This window comes from Ips typographus, unplaced genomic scaffold, assembly GCF_016097725.1.
Source record: "Ips typographus isolate SLU unplaced genomic scaffold, UJ_Ityp_2.0 IpsContig33, whole genome shotgun sequence".
NCBI lineage: Eukaryota > Metazoa > Arthropoda > Insecta > Coleoptera > Curculionidae > Ips > Ips typographus.
In genome coordinates this window covers 567,712-588,424 of record NW_028098572.1, presented here as the reverse complement: position 1 = coordinate 588,424, position 20,713 = coordinate 567,712, and the positions used below count along the sequence as shown (strand labels likewise).

General features: G+C 36.3%; 2 protein-coding genes across 2 annotated transcripts; one reads left to right on the top strand and one right to left on the bottom strand.

Moving 5' to 3' along the window:
* The first annotated feature begins 1,369 nt into the window (after positions 1 to 1,369).
* On the top strand, positions 1,370 to 3,459 carry LOC145739555 (uncharacterized). The gene is made up of 2 exons (XM_081994949.1): positions 1,370 to 1,585; positions 2,741 to 3,459. The coding sequence occupies exons 1-2, from the start codon at positions 1,426 to 1,428 to the stop codon at positions 3,289 to 3,291; spliced, it is 711 nt and encodes a 236-aa protein (XP_081851075.1). The 5' UTR covers positions 1,370 to 1,425; the 3' UTR covers positions 3,292 to 3,459.
* Positions 3,460 to 3,618: 159 nt separating this feature from the next.
* LOC145739516 (uncharacterized) lies at positions 3,619 to 18,562 on the bottom strand. The gene is made up of 2 exons (XM_081994909.1): positions 16,121 to 18,562; positions 3,619 to 4,003 (listed from the first exon to the last, which is right to left on the bottom strand). The coding sequence occupies exon 1, from the start codon at positions 18,390 to 18,392 to the stop codon at positions 17,661 to 17,663; it is 732 nt and encodes a 243-aa protein (XP_081851035.1). The 5' UTR covers positions 18,393 to 18,562; the 3' UTR covers positions 3,619 to 4,003; positions 16,121 to 17,660.
* Between the last annotated feature and the right edge of the window lie 2,151 nt (positions 18,563 to 20,713).

The window sequence follows — 20,713 nt, the reverse complement described above, 5'->3', positions numbered from 1 at the left end:
TTCGTACTCTTGCGACTCCACTGAAAGAATATGGACTACTACTTCTTTTTGTATTTGTGTTTTGATAGTTTTCATGTCAATAAATATTTGTGTGTATGTTATTTCAGGTAATCAAAAATGTGTGGCGTAAATTTTATATTTTATTAAAAACATCAGATGAAATAAACTTTTAATAAATTAGAAAAACTAGTAACGTTAAACAACAACAAGTTTAACCGATATTTATTAAATTTCACCCTATTATTAGGTAATTATTCAATGCTTAGCAACGATTTAAACAATCTTTTATTATATAAATAAGAAAGAAAAGTTTTATTTACTATAAAAGTCGTAGAAAAACAATTTTCAGTTTATTAGTAAATAGAACATTGTTTAAATCGTTGTTAAGCGTTAAATAGTTAAACTATAATAAGACGAAATTTCATAATAAATAAAATTAGAAAATTTTAACAAATCCGTCATCAAAATTACTCCGCTGGCGTACTAAATTAGAGGAATTTGACTATAGCATAGGAAAACTAAAAGGAAAACTTAATACGAATGCAGATGTATTGTCTCGTATTCAGATTCATGTTAAAGAAACAGAAAACCCTGATAACTTTGATGTAGACAAGTTTGTTAACGAGGTGTATGACAACACCGTTGAACCTGACACGAATCGCGATATGGATCAAGTTTCTATTATTGCACAACCAGATAATGACCCGCTGGAAATGCCTGACGATGATGATAATAATACGATTCACACTAATGCCGAACAAGATCCAATTGTAGGAATACCAATTTCTGAAACAGCTGTAAATTACGGAGCAAATCAAATTATTATTCATAATGTTTTGCACTCTCCATCCAAGTTTACAACCCACATCTTGCATAAAAGTAAAAAAAGAATTCACGTACAATTATCAAAAAACTATTTTGATCACGACGTAATCAATTTTGTTCAAGCAGCAATGGTACCTAATAAAAGGTCCTACCTATATTTTCAAGATTCCAATATGTTCGAGCCCTTTTGTGAAATAATTAGACAAACTTTTCGTTGGCCTTCGTTCAAATTCATACGTTGCTTGAAAAAATTAATAGATGTACATCTTAAAGATGATATTAGGGATATTATTAAAAATTACCATGAGGGGAAAACTAATCACCGAGGTATAAAGGAAACAGTCAAACGCTTAAAGGCTCGCGCGCACTAGACCGGCCCGGCCCGCTACAGCCCGCACCGCTACGGAACGCGAATGTATTTTTACTTGGTACGTATATCGAGCAGCGCGCACTTATCGGCAACGGACGACAACGTCGCGGCCGGTCGTCGACGGAAATCTCGGGTGAGAATTCTTTTGCCGGTAGTCCGTTGCGTTCCGTCGTGATGTGGAGTAGTGGGCGCTAGATTGTTCGACAAAAAAGACGTAATTAGGTCATAAAATGGATGAAGAAAGGCTTATTTTGCTGGTTAGCGAGTACAGCGAACTATATGATTTAAGTCATAAAAATTACTCTAATCTAGACATAAAAAATAATTGTTGGAAGGAAATTGGGAAAGCGATAGGTCAACCAGGTAAGTTATTGCAAAGAAAAAATGTTATTATTATTCTAAAGAAAAATATTAAAACTATCAAAAATTACAGATATTTTTAACATTGGTTTCTAAAGCCCCTTTGTACCATGTCCATCTGCCAGTTTACAGCGCCTGTAGTGTAAAAATAATTTTTAAATTCGTCTCTAATGCGCATTGCTTCGTCAGTGGGCCTACCGCCAATGTTTCTCAGCTCTTGAAGTGTAGATGCGTTGGTATCCAAATTATTTTCTTGTGTGCCACATTCCATTTGGGGTATATCGTTCGTGAGGAAGTTATGCAAGCACCATGTTGCTAAAATAACATCATCTATGTGCTCCGGGGACATTTGTAACCGTCTTTGATAGATCCTAAACCTTTGGGTTAAAATACCAAACACATTTTCTGAGAGCCTTCGTGCGCGACTCAGTCGATAATTAAAAATTGTCTTTGCTTTATCATTTCCTGTTTGGGTCCCAGGATAGGGACGCATTATACTATTGTACAAGGGAAATGCCTCGTCACCCACAATTACGTGTGGTAAAGCAGTATCAGTACCAGGAAAAATTTTGTTCGGTGGTATTGACAGTTTTCCTTGCAGTAAAGCTTTTCCCATAGTAGAGTTTGAAAAGATCCCACCGTCGGCGGGAACATCGGCGATAAGTATTTTATAATTTGCATTCACCAACGCCATTAATACTATGCTAAAAGTTTTTTTGTAGTTAAAATAGAGCGATCCAGTGTTGGGTGGAACTTGAATTACGACATGTTTGCCGTCTATTGCACCCACGCAATTCGGAAAATGTGCCATTTTTCAGAAAAATCCTTTTCTATATTTTTCCACATTTGTTCTGTGGGAGTGGGCATGTATAGAGGTTGCAAGACTTTCCAAATCGACGAACAGGTTGAATGGACAATCTCTCGTACCGTGGTGTGTCCAAGTCTGTAACTGAAGGCTATTGTTTTGAAAGAGTCGCCGTTAGCTAGAAACGTCCGTCGCCCGTAGCTAGAAAAAAATATATATATTAGGATAAAGGCAGTAAAATGATTTAATATAAATTTACAATACATTTTTTTGACATATTCAAACTTGCATATTTTTCCATTTTAAGAGCTAAAATTAGTACAAACACACACCCACTAATATTATACGGATCGCAGACTATCAAGTATTTTTTTTTCCAGCTTCCGAATGCAAACAAAGGTGGTACAGAATCCGGGACAATTTTAGAAAAGCTCTAAAATTTAGACAATGCAAAAGTGGAGACGCTGCTTCCAAAATTAAAGAATACAAATACGAACAGGAGTTGTCATTTTTAAAGCCATTTTCGTCTGATCGTATTCAAAAATCCAACTTGAGCTCACATTCCCAAGAAGAAGAGAGTAATGATGACACACAAGATGGCAATAATTTTGTTGAATCAGAGCCATCAACACCTACATCGGTAACTAGTATTGAAACTACACCAACGGTAGCTACATCAAACGTGCCAACGTGCTGGAAAATTGCAATGGCTGATACTGCCGAGACCTTTCCCCCTGAAATACAGATAGAAGTTAAATCCAAAGTATTTAAAATAATAGAGGAAGCTGAAATCAAGTGCCTTCAGCCGAAAATAAATGCACCGCCACAGCCTTCTTCTTCTTCTTACGGGTTTTCGCATTCTGGATTTCAAGATGAAAACTCCTCCCACTTCACTAATTACCCGCAGGGATCTCAGACACCTTATCCGTAAGGATCTCAGAGACCTTATCCGCAAGGATCGCAGACTCCTTATCCGCAAGGGCCTCAGCCACCTACGCAGCCCAACATCCAAAACTATTCCAATGATGCAACCGATTTAAATTTTGATATCACTTAAAAATATTATTATGTTTATTGTTTATAAATCTTACTTGCATTTGTATTTTTGTTCTACTTTATTTTATTTGCATTTAATAAAAATTAATTCATATTAACTTTTATTTTGAATCATTAGGATAGGATTTATAATGAATGCCTAGCTAAAAACAAAAACTTACCGGAAAGTTACGGCTAATCGTTCTTCGGGTGGGATGCTGCTTCTAAAATTGGTGTTTTGCCTTGTTAAATCAGTTTTTAATAAGAATAACAGTTCCTGAAATTTTTCATGTGTTATTCTAAAATACTGAAAAAAATTCTCCTGATGCGTGATTAAATCCGGGAATAAAGTTGCAAATTCACCGTCTCTCTTCCTTTTTCTGCAAATTTCGTGAACCCATTTTCGCTTTCTCTTAGCATTTTCTTGATTGCGTTCCTCTTCTTCGCAGAGCAAACTAACAACTATGATGTTTACGTCCATCTCCAACAAAATTTGTATACTGACCGGAAAAATTGAAACATTTTGCCGACTAGTGAGCGCGGAGACCAAAATTCGCGTTCCGTAGCGGTGCGGGCTGTAGCGGGCCGGGCCGGTTAGTGCGCGCGAGCTTTAAAAGAAAAATATTATTGGCCTGAGCTAAAATCTTCAGTCTAAACCTATATTAACGATTGTGAAATATGTGCGCGAAGCAAATACGAATGAAATCCCGTTAAAATTACAATAAATATCACCCCTACAGCTTCAAGACCTTTCGAAATCTTACATCTAGATACTTATACTTTGGAAAAATCTAAGTTTTTTACCATAATAGATAGTTTTTCAAAGTATGCACAAGCATATTATTTGAATTCTTTTGCATTAACGGAAATTGCTGACAACCTACTAAATTATTTTTCACATTATGGTATCCCTAAGCAAATTATAGTGGATAATGGTACAGAATTTAAGAATACAGTGATAACTGAACTTCTTACTTTACATAAAATTAAAATTCATTTTTGTTCGCCGCATCATCCTGAATCAAACGGAGTCGTTGAACGGCTACATTCTACTTTAGCGGAACTGTTACGACTCTACGTAAATAAAGATCAACGTGACAACCCTGCCGCGACGATTAATAACGTGATTGCCGCGGAAACTGAAAGAGAGAGACAGCGATAAATCGCGACCGGGGTGTGTTGTTAAAAAAAAGTCGATTTTGTACACGTTTTGTTGTTGCACGCATTTTTTCACGTTTTGCACGAATAATTTGTCAATTAATCAAATATTAATTGATCTTGCGACTTTAACCCGTTAACTAAATCTAAATTATTTGTTAAGTTCACAATAAACCAATTTTTTGGTAAACGGTCCTTCGAATTTATTTGCTGTTTGCATAACCTCAGAAAGAAGTGCAGTCCAATTAGCTTCACGACTAAACATTTGGTCACTTCAGCCGGATTTAGGACATCTGGATGATGGAATGCATCAACCTCCAACCTATGGAATTGGGAATTGAATCGATTGATATTGATTAACTTGAAGAAGCTGCCGAAAACATCGGTGAGTCCGTTCCTTTCTTATGTTTGTTTTCCATACTTTTTGCCATTACCTATCTCGTTTTGTCCTTGAACCACACTGTTACAGTGAACGTTGGTTGTTAGACATAGGTTTATCAAATTATTCAATATTTGTTTTCCCCGTTCAGTAACGTTTATTGCATGTAAACATTCACGTAAATGAAATTTGTCTATCTCTGCAGGCCTACTATATTAATCCTGTTTAATTTTATTGATTTAAGCTTGAAATGGCCGCGAAAGGGAAAAAAGGTAAAGCTCACTCAGACGAAACAGTTGATGATGAATTTCGGGAACTTTTACATATTCGTAAGGTTATAATCGAGCGGTTGTCCCGATTTGAACAGTATCTATTGACTAACACGGAAATCACACAGCTTTATCAGCTTGAAATTCGTCTCAAAAGTATAGAAGACGATTTTCAAGAATTTGACCGTATTCAAATTCGTTTGGAATTTCTTGATAAAACAGAAAAGCAACATAGGCTTGAAACTGAATCGTCGTATTAAAGAAGAATTAATTAACTCGTTCAGTAACAATCGGTCATTACCGGTAAATTATCAGATTTAGGATTACCTTCATATTATGGGAGCACTGAAACATGGTTTAGCTTTAAAAACATATTCGAATCTTTAGTACATAATACTGTTTAACTGAACCCGAAAAACTGTTGTATTTGAAGCTATGTTGTAAAGGAGACGCTTTTAAGCTCATAGAAAATTTGGACATAACTGCAGACAATTATACTATCGCTTTTAACTTGCTAGAAAAAAGATATGAGAATAAAAAGGTAGTTATAAATTATCACGTAAAAAATATACTTTTTAAACTACCAAGTGTAAGCAAAGAATCATCATCAAATCTAAGAAAGTTGTCAGATACAGTTCAACAGCATAAATCGGCGTTAGAAAAGCTAAAATTGCCTTTAGAACAATGGGACGCATTAGTAATCCCTATCGTTTTGAGTAAGTTACATGAGCAAACTAATAGAGAATGGGAACTTAAACAAAGTAGTAAGGAATTACCTACATTGCTTTAGAAACTGTACGTGATTTCTCGAAACCATTGTCACAAAAAGAAAAACCTGATAACAAAGTTACAAACTTTAAAAATTATTCATACGCTATTACAGAAAATCCCGTAAATAAGTGTTGTATTTGTAGTGAAAATCATCACATCTATCAATGTCCGAAATTTATTAGTTTATCTTTATCAGAAAAATATAATGAAATAAAAAAACATAAACTTTGTGCAAATTGCTTTCGAACTGGTCACATGAAGTACGAATGCAATTCGCGTGGTTGTAAAAAGTGTAATAAAAAGCAACACGGCATTACACGTAGAAAGAACCTTTCAGGGTCAAGATTTCGATGAAAGAGGTCTCAGTAGTGGCAACAGTGCGTTGCAGACGCATTTGGATGTCGCACCGCCTTTGTCTAATAACAGAAATCGCTCTAATGACCTACAAGAGTCGGGTTTTCAAGGCTCTCGTAATTCGCACGGTTTTAATAGGCCTACGCTTGTCACAATCGACCGGAAAAATGACTCGGTAACTGTTGAATACAACGAAAATAATACGCATGAAGAATTTCACAACCCTGACAACTCTTTAACTTTATCTTGCTCAAGTTTAGGTAGAAATCAAGTCTTACTATCAACAGCAATGATTCTTATTGCTGACAGAACTGGACATTGGCATAATTGTAATGCGCTTATTGATTGTGGCAGTCAATCAAATTTAATTAGTGAATCTTTGTGTCGCAAATTAAATTTGTATTGTCATAAAATCGATCTACCATTGTTAGGAGTAAGTAAGATAATCACAAAAATTAACAATCGTACGCAAACCGCGATAAGGTCTCGAGTTAGCGATTATAAAACTACTTTGTCGTTTTTAGTTTTGCCCGTTATCACGGAAAAATTGCCGTTATTGAAATTTGAGAAGTCGCAACTTGACATTCCAAAAGAAATTAATTTAGCAGACGAGAGATTTAATGAACCTAAACAGATCGACGTACTTTTAGGCGCTGAAATATTTTATGATCTGCTCGGAACCGGACAAATTAAATTGGGAAATTCGCTGCCAATACTTCAAGAGACTTCTTTGGGTTGGGTAATATCAGGAAATTTGGTACTTAGTAATTTTTGCAGACAAAAAACAATATGTCACTTAACAACAAACTCTGTCACGAATAAAATGTTGCATGACTCCTTCACAAAATTTTGGGAGTTTGAGACTTTGAGAGCTGCAAATTTCTAACAAAAGAAGAAAACTTTTGTGAACAGTACTTTGAAAAAACTACAACTCGAGACAAAGATAACAGTTTTATTGTTAGATACCCATTTAAAGAGGATTCGAATCTTTGGTTAGGAGATTCAAAAGTAAGCGCTTTAAAGCGACGCTTTTAAGGGAAAAGAGAAATTCCCTCGAAAAAAGATTTAATAAAGACGAAAATCTTAAAAAACAATATTTTGACTTTATGCGCCAGTATGAAGGGCTCGGACAAATGACTCTTCAAGGATCCCTTAAAAACGAGAATTATGAACACAGTGATTCTTTATCAAACGATATTTATTATTTACCCCATAGTGCGGTATTTAGGGATTCTATTACTACGAAATGTCGCGTAGTTTTTGATGCGAGTTCAAAAACAACTTCGGGATACTCGTTAAATGATTGCTTATGGTAGGACCGACGGTGCCAAAGGACTTGTACTAAATTTTGTTGGGAACACGGCTTAGAAAAATTGTACTTAGCGGTGACATCAAAATGATGTATCGAAATATCAAAATTCACGAAGATGAACGAAATTTTCAAAAAATTTTGGCGTTGGAATGAAAGGGACCCAGTAGATATATACAAGCTTAACACAGTCTCGTATGGCACGGCAAGTGCACCCTTCCAAGCTTTAGGTTGTTTAAAAGAATTAGCAAATTTGAATCAGAATGTTTACCCGCAGACGTCAAACATAATCAAAAAGTCATTTTACAATTTACATCAACTCTGAAGCAGAAGCAATTGAAGTGTATCAAGAACTTAATACAATTCTAGGACAAGCTAATTTTAAAATGAGAAAATGGTCTTCAAACAGTGAAGAAGTGTTGACTAAAATTGTTGAGTTTAATAATAACGATAATAATGACAATCTTGTTTTGTTCCAAAATGGTGAACATTTGAAAACCTTAGGCATTGTTTGGGATTCTAAGCAGGACTTATTAAGGTACTCGATTAACGTAACTTCTTCCTCCAATAAAGTAACAAAGCGAACGATCTTGTCCACAATATCGCAGATTTTCGATCCGCTTGGATTGGTGGGTCCGGCTTTAATTAGAGCAAAAATTATCATTCAATCCTTGTGGAAATTACAACTTAGCTGGGACGAAGAAGTTCCTAACGATTTAAAACAATTGTGGATCGAATTTTCAAACCAAATATCTTGTTTAAACAAAGTTCAAATAGAAAGACTTGCTATTATTCCCGAATCGAAACATATTGAACTCTACGGATTTAGTGATAGCTCGGAAAAGGCATACGGAGCCTGCATTTATTTATGTCCTGTAGATACTTTAGGAAAAAGAGAAATTAGACATTTGACTGCGAAATCTAAGGTAGCTCCGGCTAAAAAATTAACTTTACCGCGACTCGAATATTTAGCTGTGTTTTTATTGGCTAAATTAATGCATAAAGTATTACAAACCATTGATATCAAACATGCTAACGTTAAATCTCTTACCGATTCAACTATTGTATTGTCTTGGTTTAGAATTGATCCCGCTAAGCTTAAGACCTTTGTAGCCAATCGCGTTTCTAAGATAACGGAAATTTCTGAATTAAACGATTGGGCGCATGTATCAAGCAAAAATAATCCCGCTGATGTAATCTTTAGGGGATTAAGTCCTAAAGAATTGTTAGGATGCAACCTTTGGTTTAGAGGACCTGACTTTTTACAACATTTTGAATACAATAACCACTCATGCAATTCTAGTGACGACGTAAATCAACTTTTTACTTTAGAAAATGTACTTGAATTTAAACCTGATGTAACAATTATAAATAATGCTGTAGAGATAAAAATTGATCTACCTGACTTGGATATTTTTGACAAGTTTTCAACTTTACATAAATTGCTAAGAATTGTAGCGTACATTTGTAGATTTAAAAATCGTGGATTAAAGAAAATACAGCCAAAATGTAATACGTTGACAATCGAAGAACTGGACGAATCTTTCGTTTCGAAAATGCGTTTTTACAATGAAACAGTTCACTTGCAACGACGTAACAAAATTTTAAACAACAGTAGAATTTTGAATTTAAATTCTTTTTTAGACTCAAACGGAATCTTACGAGTAGGTGGACGAGTAACTAATTCCAATTATAGTTTTGACCAAAGCCATTCTATTATTTTGCCCTAAAAGCACAAGTTTACCGATTTGTTAATCATGAGTGAACACATAAAACACCTTCATGCGGGGATTCAGAATTTATTGACAATTATCCGTCTTCGATTCTGGATAATAAACGGGAAAAATGCGATTACTTTTTAACGAGGGGGCATGTTACGACTCTAAGTAAATAAAGATCAACGTGACAACCCTGCCGCGACGATTAATAACGTGATTGTGTGAGAGACGGCGATAGATCACGACCGGGGAACGGTGTGTTGTTAAAAAAAGTCGATTTTGTACACGTTTTGTTGTTGCACGCATTTTTTCACGTTTTGCACGATTAATTTGACAATTAATCAAATACTAATTGTTCTTGCGACTTTAACCGGTTAACTAAATCTAAATTATTTGTTCACAAATTATGAGTTCACAATAAACGAATTTTTTGGTTCGAATTTATTTGCTGTTTGCATAACCTCAGAAAGAAGTGCAGTCCAATTAGCTTCACAACTAAACAGGAACATATCCGATTATTAAAAAATCAAGAATATGGCGATACCCCAATCAAAACAAAAATGATTTACGCTATTCTCGCTTACAACCATACCATTCATTCTGTTACAAATCTGAAACCAAAGACCTCATCCAAGGACACCTTACTACCAACGACACTTTTGATATAAAATTAGATCAAATTTTAATAAACGATTATATCAATAATTACAAAGAAAATACTAAAGCTTTATATTCCCAATTAAATGCTAATTTACTCAAAAAACAAAGAAAATTTAGCTGAAAAATTAAACAAACATAAAGATGATGTAAATGAACTTTTCAAACCCGATCAAAACCTGTACCTTAAAAAACACAATAGGCAAAAACATACTGATAAATTTTCTAAACCTACTATATTAGTTAGTATAAATACTAAGAAGAAGACGGGAAAAACAGAAAATAAAGAAAAGGTACACCTTTCCAACATTAGGCGACCGTGACAACAAAAGTATAGTTTCTAATAACAGTAATTTTATTCCAGATTTCTTCACATAGTAATTGCAATAGCAATTGAAGAAAAAATAACAGTTGGTTAATTTCAATTAAATTGGGGCAAGCAAAATTGGAAGAATATTCATATACACTTTTGCACTACTACGATATGAACCCCATAATCGAAGAAGAACTAAATAAACTCCATTCTAAATCATTCAACTTGAGTGAAACTAAAACATAAGGAAATAATTCCGCATTCCCATAGGTACAAGCGTGGCTTAATAAATAAACGGTATAGGATCAATTTTCAAAGTAATCACTAACTACAACTAAGTCAAAATAAATTAGCCTCAAATATTAGAAAAGAGAATTCCTTATCTCTCAACCTTTTAGAGAAATTTAACAACACAATTGATACAGTCCAACACGATGAAAAGTTGCTAGAAACTAAATTAGATCAACTCGGACTAATTGTGCAAAAAAAACACATTACGGGAAAACACAGCTTTTATAAAAGATGTTTTAAACCAAGTCATAAATCTGTATGAAATTATCGATGCAATATTAACAGATATAGAAATTGAAATTACATTTTTCAAAATTGAAAATTTTGCATCCAAGCATTTTTAAACCTAAAGATCTCTATTTTGAGCTAATAAACGTAAAAAAGGTCATTGATACAAATCGTATGCCACTGGAAGTAACATTGCAAAATACAATACTGTATGAGAAACTTATTAAAGTAGAAAGCTACATTTTTAACAACATAGTTAACTTTTTACTAAGAATACAAATAACTTCCCCGAAAAATTAAACTACTATCATTTTTATTGAGCTCCAACACATGTTCAGAGTCTCTTTAAGGTTATTTTGCTAAAAAGTAAATATTCACCAAAAAACCAATTGCACTATTCATATCGCAACACTGAAGGTTTTTTTTATTAACTTCCGACTGTTAACGCATGCTCTATGCGTTTATCGCGTTCAGGCAACCCAAATTTCAAATCTTGGACCAGCTCTGATTGCACCGCCGACTGTTCGTGCAGAGTTTGTGGTTGGTTTGATGGCTGTCGGAGCAGTTTGAGGATTCGAGTCAAACTGTAGAGTTTGAGACATGCGTAATACATATTTTGACGGTGGCGTGCTATTTTGCTCGAGCTTTTGTGCTACAAACTTTTACATCAAAAGACATTTCTACTTGTAAGCTCCAACAGAGTATATTGGAGAAAGGCGTAGCGAGATTATCTTGTGAGGGTGTTGGTATAGAACAAGATCAAGTTGGAAAAAAATAAATTGTTAATCCTAGATGTCATGAACAACCTACTACGTTTTAAAAACTAACTACCATTTTAATTTAGATTTTCTTCTGGTGTAGCATTTTGGTTGCCTTTCACCCATATATAAGAGGCATCTGTATGTACAGATGGGACAACTAAGGTATGTACCTGCACGATTCATCAATAAAATATCTGTATTGTTCATAATCGATGTAATGGCAGTTTTCCACTAAACACGCAATACAAAAACAAAACAGAAACTCCTATAGAATAAAACAAAACTGCAACTTTTTGCAAACATTTGAGAGCTACCATTTGAAACAGTTTGAGATTTGTTTTTAGTGTATCCCGCTCACTGAAAAGAAAAGTTTGTCTTTGTTTTTCTAGTTATAAAAACCACAAACAAACCAGCAAGAACCAGAACCGCTATCACATTATAAATTGTCTGCGAATTATATACGTACCATCCATTGTCAATTTATCTTCTAAATTTCTTTTTAGCTCACCAGACTTAAGATTACCCAAAGTTAAAATACAAAGAATTATCAAATTTTTATCTTCTTTGTTAACAGCCCATAGTTGTTCTATTAGATTTTTTGCCCAATTTATTGGTATTTTAGTGTCAGCCTGTCCAGCAGTAAAGTATGGAAAATTATACACTAAAGAGTTTGAAAGGCACACATATTTAGCCTTAAAGGAGTCTAACCAGAACTACAAGACAAAATTGTCAATGCCATTGGTATTCCGAAATGAACTTTCCTGGTGGACTAGTATTATATCCAATTATTTTAATGAAATTCGCACTCATGACTTTTACTTAGAAATTTTCACTAATGCTAGCAAAACTGGTTGGGGGGCAGTCTGCGGTTTACAGCATGCGAGAGAGTTGTGGTTACAACCAGAGCTCTCCCGCCATATAAACTTTCTAGAACTCAAAGCAACCCCCCTTGGCTTGAAATGTTTTACTAAAAACATTAGACGTAGATCCATTCTTCTGTATACCCTCCACAAACCATGTAACCAGAGAAATTTGGCAGTGGTGTGAGAAGAATAACTTATGGGTATTTGCATCTTATATTAAGTCTTCTTCTTCTTCTAGCCGTTTTCTATCCTTTGGATATAGGCCTCTCTCATATTTTTCCAGTTTTCCCTGTTCTGTGCCACTTGGTTCCAGTTAAGTCCGGCTGTTCTTTTGATGTCATCATGCCATCTTTGTTGTGGTCTGCCGGTGCTTCTTTTCTCCCCCCAAGGTCTCCATCTTGTTATTTTTCCGCTCCAGTTGTTTTTGTTTCGGGCAACATGTCCGGCCCAGTTCCATTTAAGACTGCCTATTCGCCTCACTATGTCCTCTACCTTGGTTCTATTTCTTATCCACTCATTGGTTTTATGGTCTTTAAGCGTTATTCCTATCATTTTTCGTTCTATTGATCTTTGGTGTATCTTTAATTTATTTAAGATTTTCTTTGTTAGGACCCATGTTTCACATCCGTAGGTTGTTACTGGGAGAATGCATTCCATGTAAACCTTGGTTTTTAGTTTGAGGGGTAGGTTGGAGTTGAAGACGTGACGCATCTTCCCGTAGGCCGCCCATCCTAGATGTATTCTGTGGTTAATTTCAAGTTCTTGATTGGCTTTACCCAATGTTAACTCTTGACCTAGGTAGACATAAGAGTTCACCTTCTTTACCTCTTGTCCTAGCACATTTATACTCTCTATTATATTAAGTCTGATTGCACCAAAGCTGATAAGAGTTCACGGGTCCTTCTCGATGACTGCGAATGGAAATTGGCGAATTATGCATATGTAAAAATAGTCCTGGAGTTTGGTACTCCAGACATTGACTTTTTGCATCTCGCATAAACAAGAAATGTCAGAAGTACATTTCTTGGGAAATCGACTCCGAATCTGTCAATATTGATGCCTTTACGGTATCTTGGAAAGGACTAAAATTTTATGCTTTTCCTCCTTTTGTCCTTATCTGTAAGGTCCTAAATGAAATAGTCGTAGATCAGGCCGAAGGAATTTTAGTAGTTCCAAAGTGGCCTTCTCAACCCTGGTATCCAATATTTAATAAACTCGCTCATTTATCTAATATTATTGAATTCCAACCTAACAGTGCATTTTATCTTCGCCTTTCAGATCTCATCACCCCTTATATAAGGACCTTAACCAGGTGGCGGCAGTGTTATCAGGGCGGCATTTAAATTAAAGGATATTCCTGAAGAGGCTATAAACACTCACATTAAATCCATTTCCGAGTCTACCATAAAGCAGTACAATAGTTGCACCAAATATTGGTGAGATTACTGTGCCTTAAAGAACGTTCCATATTTTTTAGCTAAACCCCCTGAGGTAATAGCTTTTTTCCATTACCTCATGGACAACAACAAAAGGTAGTTTTTAGTAAGTTTTGCACTTTTAATTCATGTCAAGCTGCCCTAGCTTTGATTCTGCCAGAGGCAACTTCTAATGTCATTCGCCTTAGGCGATATTGTCACGAATGAAAAATCCATTAATTCAAAAGATGGACTTACTGACTTAAAAACATAAGAATATTTGAGGATTGCGAAATATTAAGCGCACGAGGCAAGGTCGCACCATGATGCATCGAGTGCATCATGCACCGGGTACACCATATCAGTGATGAGTGGCCACCACCTGCTTTGCAGGAATATGAAAAATAGGCGACGAACAATAACAGACTACGTCAGCCAATCGGGTATAAAACACGCCGAAGTGTTTAATAGAAAACTCAGTGTTTGATTCCATCCTTAAAACTGAGATCCCGGCGCGACGTTTAACGTCGTGAGTCAGTTTAATTGATGAACCCAGAAGGGCTCATAAATTAAACGTGACATTTGGTGGAGGCGCCGGTCTGTTTTGAGATGGATGAAAAACAATAGTTGAGTTTTTTATCTTTATTTTATTTTTTGGGGTATGATACAGATTCAGGAAAATAATGTGTGGGCTATAAAAGAAATTTTAAGTATTATTTTCTTTTGGCTAGGGATAGTGACGTTGATTTATTTAGTGATTTTTTGGGGATTACCTTTGCTATTGAAGCGCTCATTTGATAAAATTTTGGTTTAATATGGGTGGTACATCTTCAAAAGAGGAGGAAATTATTATTTCTCAAGCGGGAAACAGTGGAGGTGTATCAAATAGTTCGGGAAAAGATAATTTATGGTCAGCTAAGGAAATTTTAATTATTATTTTTTTTTCATGGGGGTATTAATGCTAGTGTAGTTTAGCGTTAAAAAATTATTAGTTTGATGAACAAGCAAATTCGTAAAGAAATTGCCAGGAATAATCAACTTGTTTAAAAAAAAACGAAAATAATTTGAAAAAAAATAAATATAGCACATAAATGAATTTAAACATTGTCCATGAGTCGAGTTACAAAGATCGAGTAAAAACTCGCAGTACGGCTCAAAGTTTGTCGGAAAAAGAAAAATTCGTGTTACGTGAAGCTATCGCTAGAGGTCGAAACCCAGAAAAGGTGATAAAAGAATTAAAAGATTTCAAACCCGAGCATCACAGTTCGACTGTGAGTTCTCCTGCTCCGACACAAACGGCAACTTCTTCACAAAAACAAAAGCTTGACAAACCCAGTTCAGTTGTTTGTTTGACAAGCAGTGAGGACGAAGAAAATACTCTTGACAATACTGTCGTGAGCGGTCAAGCTCAAACTCCCCAAGCCTCGACTTCAACTTCTAAGCCCCAATCCACGGAAGTTTATTTCAAACCAAGAGCTTCGTTAAGTAGAACTCCGCCTAAACCGCGAGAAACAGAAGGGCCTTGGCAGGGAAGTCCCTTAGAAGTGGTAGTGCCACCAAAGATTATCTCCATCCCGCCCCCCAGAATTATTACAAAGTTCTAATAATCCTTGCCCACCCCCTGTGATTCGGGAAAGAAACCGTGCCATACGCCCTAACAATACTTCAGTAATGGCTAACATGACTTTACAGGCAGCTTTGGCTGAGCCAAAAACTCCAGCCACCCCAAAGTTTACATGCCCATCTACATTTAACCCTTCTATTGACTCTCCCAGTATTTTTCTAAATAAATACGAAAAAGCAGCGATTGTGAATAGCTGGTCAGAAAATCACAAAATATCTTATTTAGCTAATTTTTTGGAAGGTCCAGCCCATACATGGTTTGGTAATTATATTAGTGAGCCAGAAAATCAGATGAAAACATGGCTAAATATAAAATCAGATTTTTTGAAAGAGTTTTCTGGAGAACAGCCACTCCGAAAGTTAAAATTTCGATAAAACACTCGCAAACAGCAAGACGTCGAGGATATTGTCACGTTTAATTTATGAGCCCTTCTGGGTTCACCAATTAAACTGACTCACGACGTTAAACGTCGCGCCGGGATCTCAATTTTAGGGATGGAATCAAACACTGAGTTTCCTATTAAACACTTAAATCTATTAAATATGGTATACACAAACGTGTCTGCACAATACGGTTATAAACACTAAAAGTTGACAATTCTACAATTGTACTTACATAGTCACAAGCTAAGGACTTAGCATTTCCTGGTGGCTGGCTTGGTCACTTCGCGTTTGAACAACTTTGGAGAACGGACTAATTAACTTGATCTTTTCCCGAGGAGAGTCGACATTTCGACTTCTCGGGTCAGCTGGTCGCACTACCGTTGATCGGTTCACACTTATCCTATACTGCTAAAATCGGCGTATTTTATACCCGATTGATCGGCTGACGCAGTTTGTTATTGTCGCTTGTTTTTCACATTTCTGTAAAGCAGGTGGTGGTGACTCATCACCGATACGGTGCACTCGGTGCATGACACATTCGGTGCATCGTGATGCGACCTTGCCTCGTGCGCTTAATATTTCGCAATCCTCGAATACTCTTATGTTTTTTAAGTTAATCAGTCCAACTTTCGAATTAACGGATTTTCTATTCGTGACATATGCCTCCGCCCCAGAAAAACTGGTCCCCAGTTTTATATGAACAATAATAAAAACTTTAAACAATAGAAAAAACATATCGTTAACATAAATGTAAAAATTACATGTGTACATACCAAGGCATCCTGATAAATGGTTAGTAAGTTTACATATGTGAGTATTTCATAGTACCCAGTTAAGTTTACAACCATTTCTTAATAATAAGTTAGTACTTATTCTAACAAGAAACTCAATAAAATCTTTCCTCTCCTGAAATTATACATAAACAATATCATGCACTTTTAATCTATTCGGTTCCGGCAATGGCAGAACAAAAAAAATATTGCAACACTGAGAAAAGTTCAATTGAGGCTTAGTCCTATGAGCCAAACTTCGCATCTCACATCACTGAACACCATTGTGATCACTGTTCCATAAATGTTTGTGGTGTGGGTCGATTATTGAATCGATGATTCGGCTAGCTTGGACCTCCGTATCAACGTACAGACCCATCGGGAGTTCCAACAACAATAATGGCTCATCATAGTTCGCCTCTTTCTTACATAGCCCTCAGTGTTACATGAAATATAAGACAAAAGGTTAGTATGTGCTACTTAAGGCTTAATATACAATATTATGTCTTATAACAAAATTAATTTTAGCATCATCTGTAACCGTTATTTATTTGTTAGTATGTACGATCCATTTTCCATTAAAAAATAAAAAATGGAACGTGTGAAATTTATTTTCCAAATGCTGTAAAGCAAGGAATCCCGTGTATGCACCGCGCGATAAAAATTAGTTATGTAAACAACTTGAATTTTTATGTTAGTAGTTCGTCAACAACCAACAAGATTGTCGGAGCGTCATGTCAGGAATATTCGCTCCTTAAGCGAAACATTTTTTATCGCACCTTACTAGTTCATGGCGCTAAAAAATAATTGGATTAATTTCATGACTAGGTTATACTCGCTATTTGGGGATAATATGACATCATACATTCCATTTTTTTTTATTATCATTTTTTTTTATATATATCATCCATGTGTGTATATTATGCCTGTATCAACATATGTATACATATAGCCATTAAAATACAAAACAATAATAAGGTAACATAAATTAAATTGTAGACCTCATAGCTGCTGATAAGTAGCATATGGCCCCATGTCGTCAAACGGTTCTAATTGCGCGATAAACGGCTGTGTTACCGCGTGTCTAAGAACTTCTTCAGTTTGTTGCTGATTAATGGGCCCCCCTTTTTGCACCTGCGCCAGGTTTTCCGGATTCGGGCATAGTGCCGGATTGCGGTCGACCTGACTTGCGTGTGATTCAGGAGGTCCAAATGCACCTCCAGAAGATGTGCCAGCAGAACTGATTTCTGATGTTTCATCCCTTTCTTGTGTTTGGGGCACTACTGGTACCCGAAACTGATATGTCATATCATTTACATAAGCATGCGGATATGGCGGATGACCTGGTTGACTCAAAAATTGAGTTCTCCCGTACACACATGTAGCACAAGGACATCCTTGCACAAATACATTTTCCCATGCTCGCCAAAAATCCTCAGGTCGATATTGAGGTTGTTGGGGTGATATGCAAATTGCACAATCACATGTCGAAAACGGAGTGCCCCCTTGACGTACTTTCTCGCCAAGTAGAAGTATGGTATACTCCGTATGAATGATTTGAGTCCACAGGCCAAGTAGAGATTTTGTAATCCCTAATAATTGTATTGGTACCACTCGATCAAACTCTCCTTGCAGTTCCCACAAGTGGTACAGTGCCAATTTGTATAAATACAGTTTGGTGTTTATTTCGGTAACACACCTAATATAAAACAAGAAATTCACTATCCATTCCATTTTTGGCACTTTCGCGAAACTTATAGGTTAACTTCACCCAAGTGTTACTTCACGACCGATTTCTAAAATGACACTGTAAATTGTTGTCCCATTCGGGTTTATTTAAACCAATCTAGTAATTAGTCATTATTCATAACTGCGCGTAGCGATGAATCAAATTTGTCTTATCGCTCGCGAGTTAGTTGCTTTCTTCACCAAATGCAAAAACAACTATATGGTCAAGGTGATTATTACACTGACAACATCATTATTTATCTTAAAACTGATATCTGTTCTTGAATTTTAAGAATTTGCGCAATAAAAATTCAGACGCAGATAACAGAATAAAATCCTTGGGCCCTGTAAAAATAGGTACATAGCTCAATATGTGGAGCCGTACATTATAATTGTTACTTTGTTTTAAACATTATGCTTAATTGCATTTTTGCATTTTATGCATTAATCGGTCTGCAATGAACAATGTCTGGTCTCATTAAGATATTATTCCGAACTGGCCAAATCAGCGAATCCCATGGGTTTAAGCATGGTGCACCATTTAACTGTTGGGAAAACATTTCTCTGATAACCTTAACATTTGACAAGTTCATCGTCTGGAAGTATTTTGCTAATTTCAGCATCCTGGCTTTCCGGTGGAGAGGGATCTGAATTGTATTTATACGGTTTTCTTATCACATTCTCCACAGTTCGTCCTCCGACCCATACCAGAGCCTGTTCTTTTTTTTCTTTAGTGTATCTTGTTGTGTGCCATATTTGAAAGTAAGTATAAGTGTTCCTTTTTCTTTTATTCATTATTTCCATATAGTTTTTCTTCCAAAGAAAAATTTACTTTGTTTCGCTATCCAATGTTAACAATATTTTCCCTTTCAGATGGAACCTGGAAACGAAGGGGATTTTGAAAAGTGCCGGGGCCGCGGTGCCCGATTGATGGCCCTATTAGCCGCCCAGCGGGCCCGAAAAACCGTGGGTGCGGCCACGCTCAAACTGGGGGCTGAAACCGATGCTGGTCCTTCCATGGCCAGTGAGGTGGAGGCCCCCCCTCAGGTGGCCAGCGAGGTGGAGGCTCCCCCCGGGGTTCCAAACTCCCCCGACGACGAGAAAACTGAAGAGGAAGGCGGCGTCGATGACTCCCCCTCAGTGGTGGCGCCGCGTTTGGCGGTGCAAGCTATCGGCAGCAATGCCAAAACTGTCAACTTTTATTTTTTTTTAAATAAAAAAAACAAAAATAAATTATTAATCGAAATGCTTGTATTATTTTAGTTGCGGGGTTCCTTCTGGTGTCCATGGGTCATGGTAATGTAAAATTCTGCTTACATGGACTACTTCAGTTTTAGATTTTTGTGAAATGCCTTTTCGTATTTCATAGTCCACATCGGACATTTTCCGATTTATGTAATAAGGACCAAACCATCTAAGCAGTAATTTTTCACTTTTTCCCACTTTCCTAATAGGGGTGAAAACTTTCACTTGGTCACCCACTTCAAATTCAACATGGCGGTGTTTACAATCATAACGTAATTTATCTATGTCTTGTCGCCGTTTTATATTTTCAACTGCCAAATTTCTGACTGCCAAACCAATGTCTCTAATTTGGTCGCTATTACTACTTTCCAAGGGTGGCAACAAGTTTGCTTCTGTTGGTAAAATAGGTTCACGACCGTACACCAGCATGAATGGTGAAAATTTAGTACTATCCTGTTTCTCAGAATTATACGCAAAAGTCACATGTGGAAGATATTCATCCCAATTTGATTGATTAGTATTAGTATACATAGATAACATATTGGCTAAAGTTTTATTAAATCTTTCTGTCAAGCCATTAGTTGCGGGATGATATGCAGTAGTAAACTGACTCGTTGTCCCCATCTTTTTTAGCAATTCCGTAACCAATTCTGATTGAAAAACCTTCCCTCTATCGCTTAACAATTCCTTGGGTGCACCGTGTTTTGTAATAATTCTCTCCAGTATAAATTTCGCTACAGGTCCGGCTTTGCCGCTCGGTAATGCGTCAGTCTCCGCCCACCTTGTGGCGTAATCTGTCGCTACCACTATCATGGTTTTGCCGCTGCTACTTCTGCGAAACGGACCTAACAAATCTATTCCAACTTTTTCAAATGGGGTGCCAACTGGAATAGGATGTAACAGACCGATAGGCTTTTGATTTTGTTGGCCTTTCCTGGCCTGACAATCCGGGCATCCTTTTACAAAACGTTCCACGTCCTTTTGCAACCCTTGCCAATAGTATCTTTGTTTTATTTTCGCTAGGGTCTTTGACAATCCCAAATGGCCACTCAGCGGTTCTGAGTGGTGGGAGTACAAAATTT

Bases quoted from the DNA above. Each gene is read 5' to 3' on its own strand.
- LOC145739555 (XM_081994949.1), top strand. From the start codon at position 1,426: ATGGATGAAGAAAGGCTTATTTTGCTGGTTAGCGAGTACAGCGAACTA. The intron at 1,586-2,740 runs TTATTATTCTAA...TTTTTTTTCCAG, and splicing joins ATTGCAAAGAAAAAATGTTA to CTTCCGAATGCAAACAAAGG.
- LOC145739516 (XM_081994909.1), bottom strand. From the start codon at position 18,392: ATGGAATGGATAGTGAATTTCTTGTTTTATATTAGGTGTGTTACCGAA.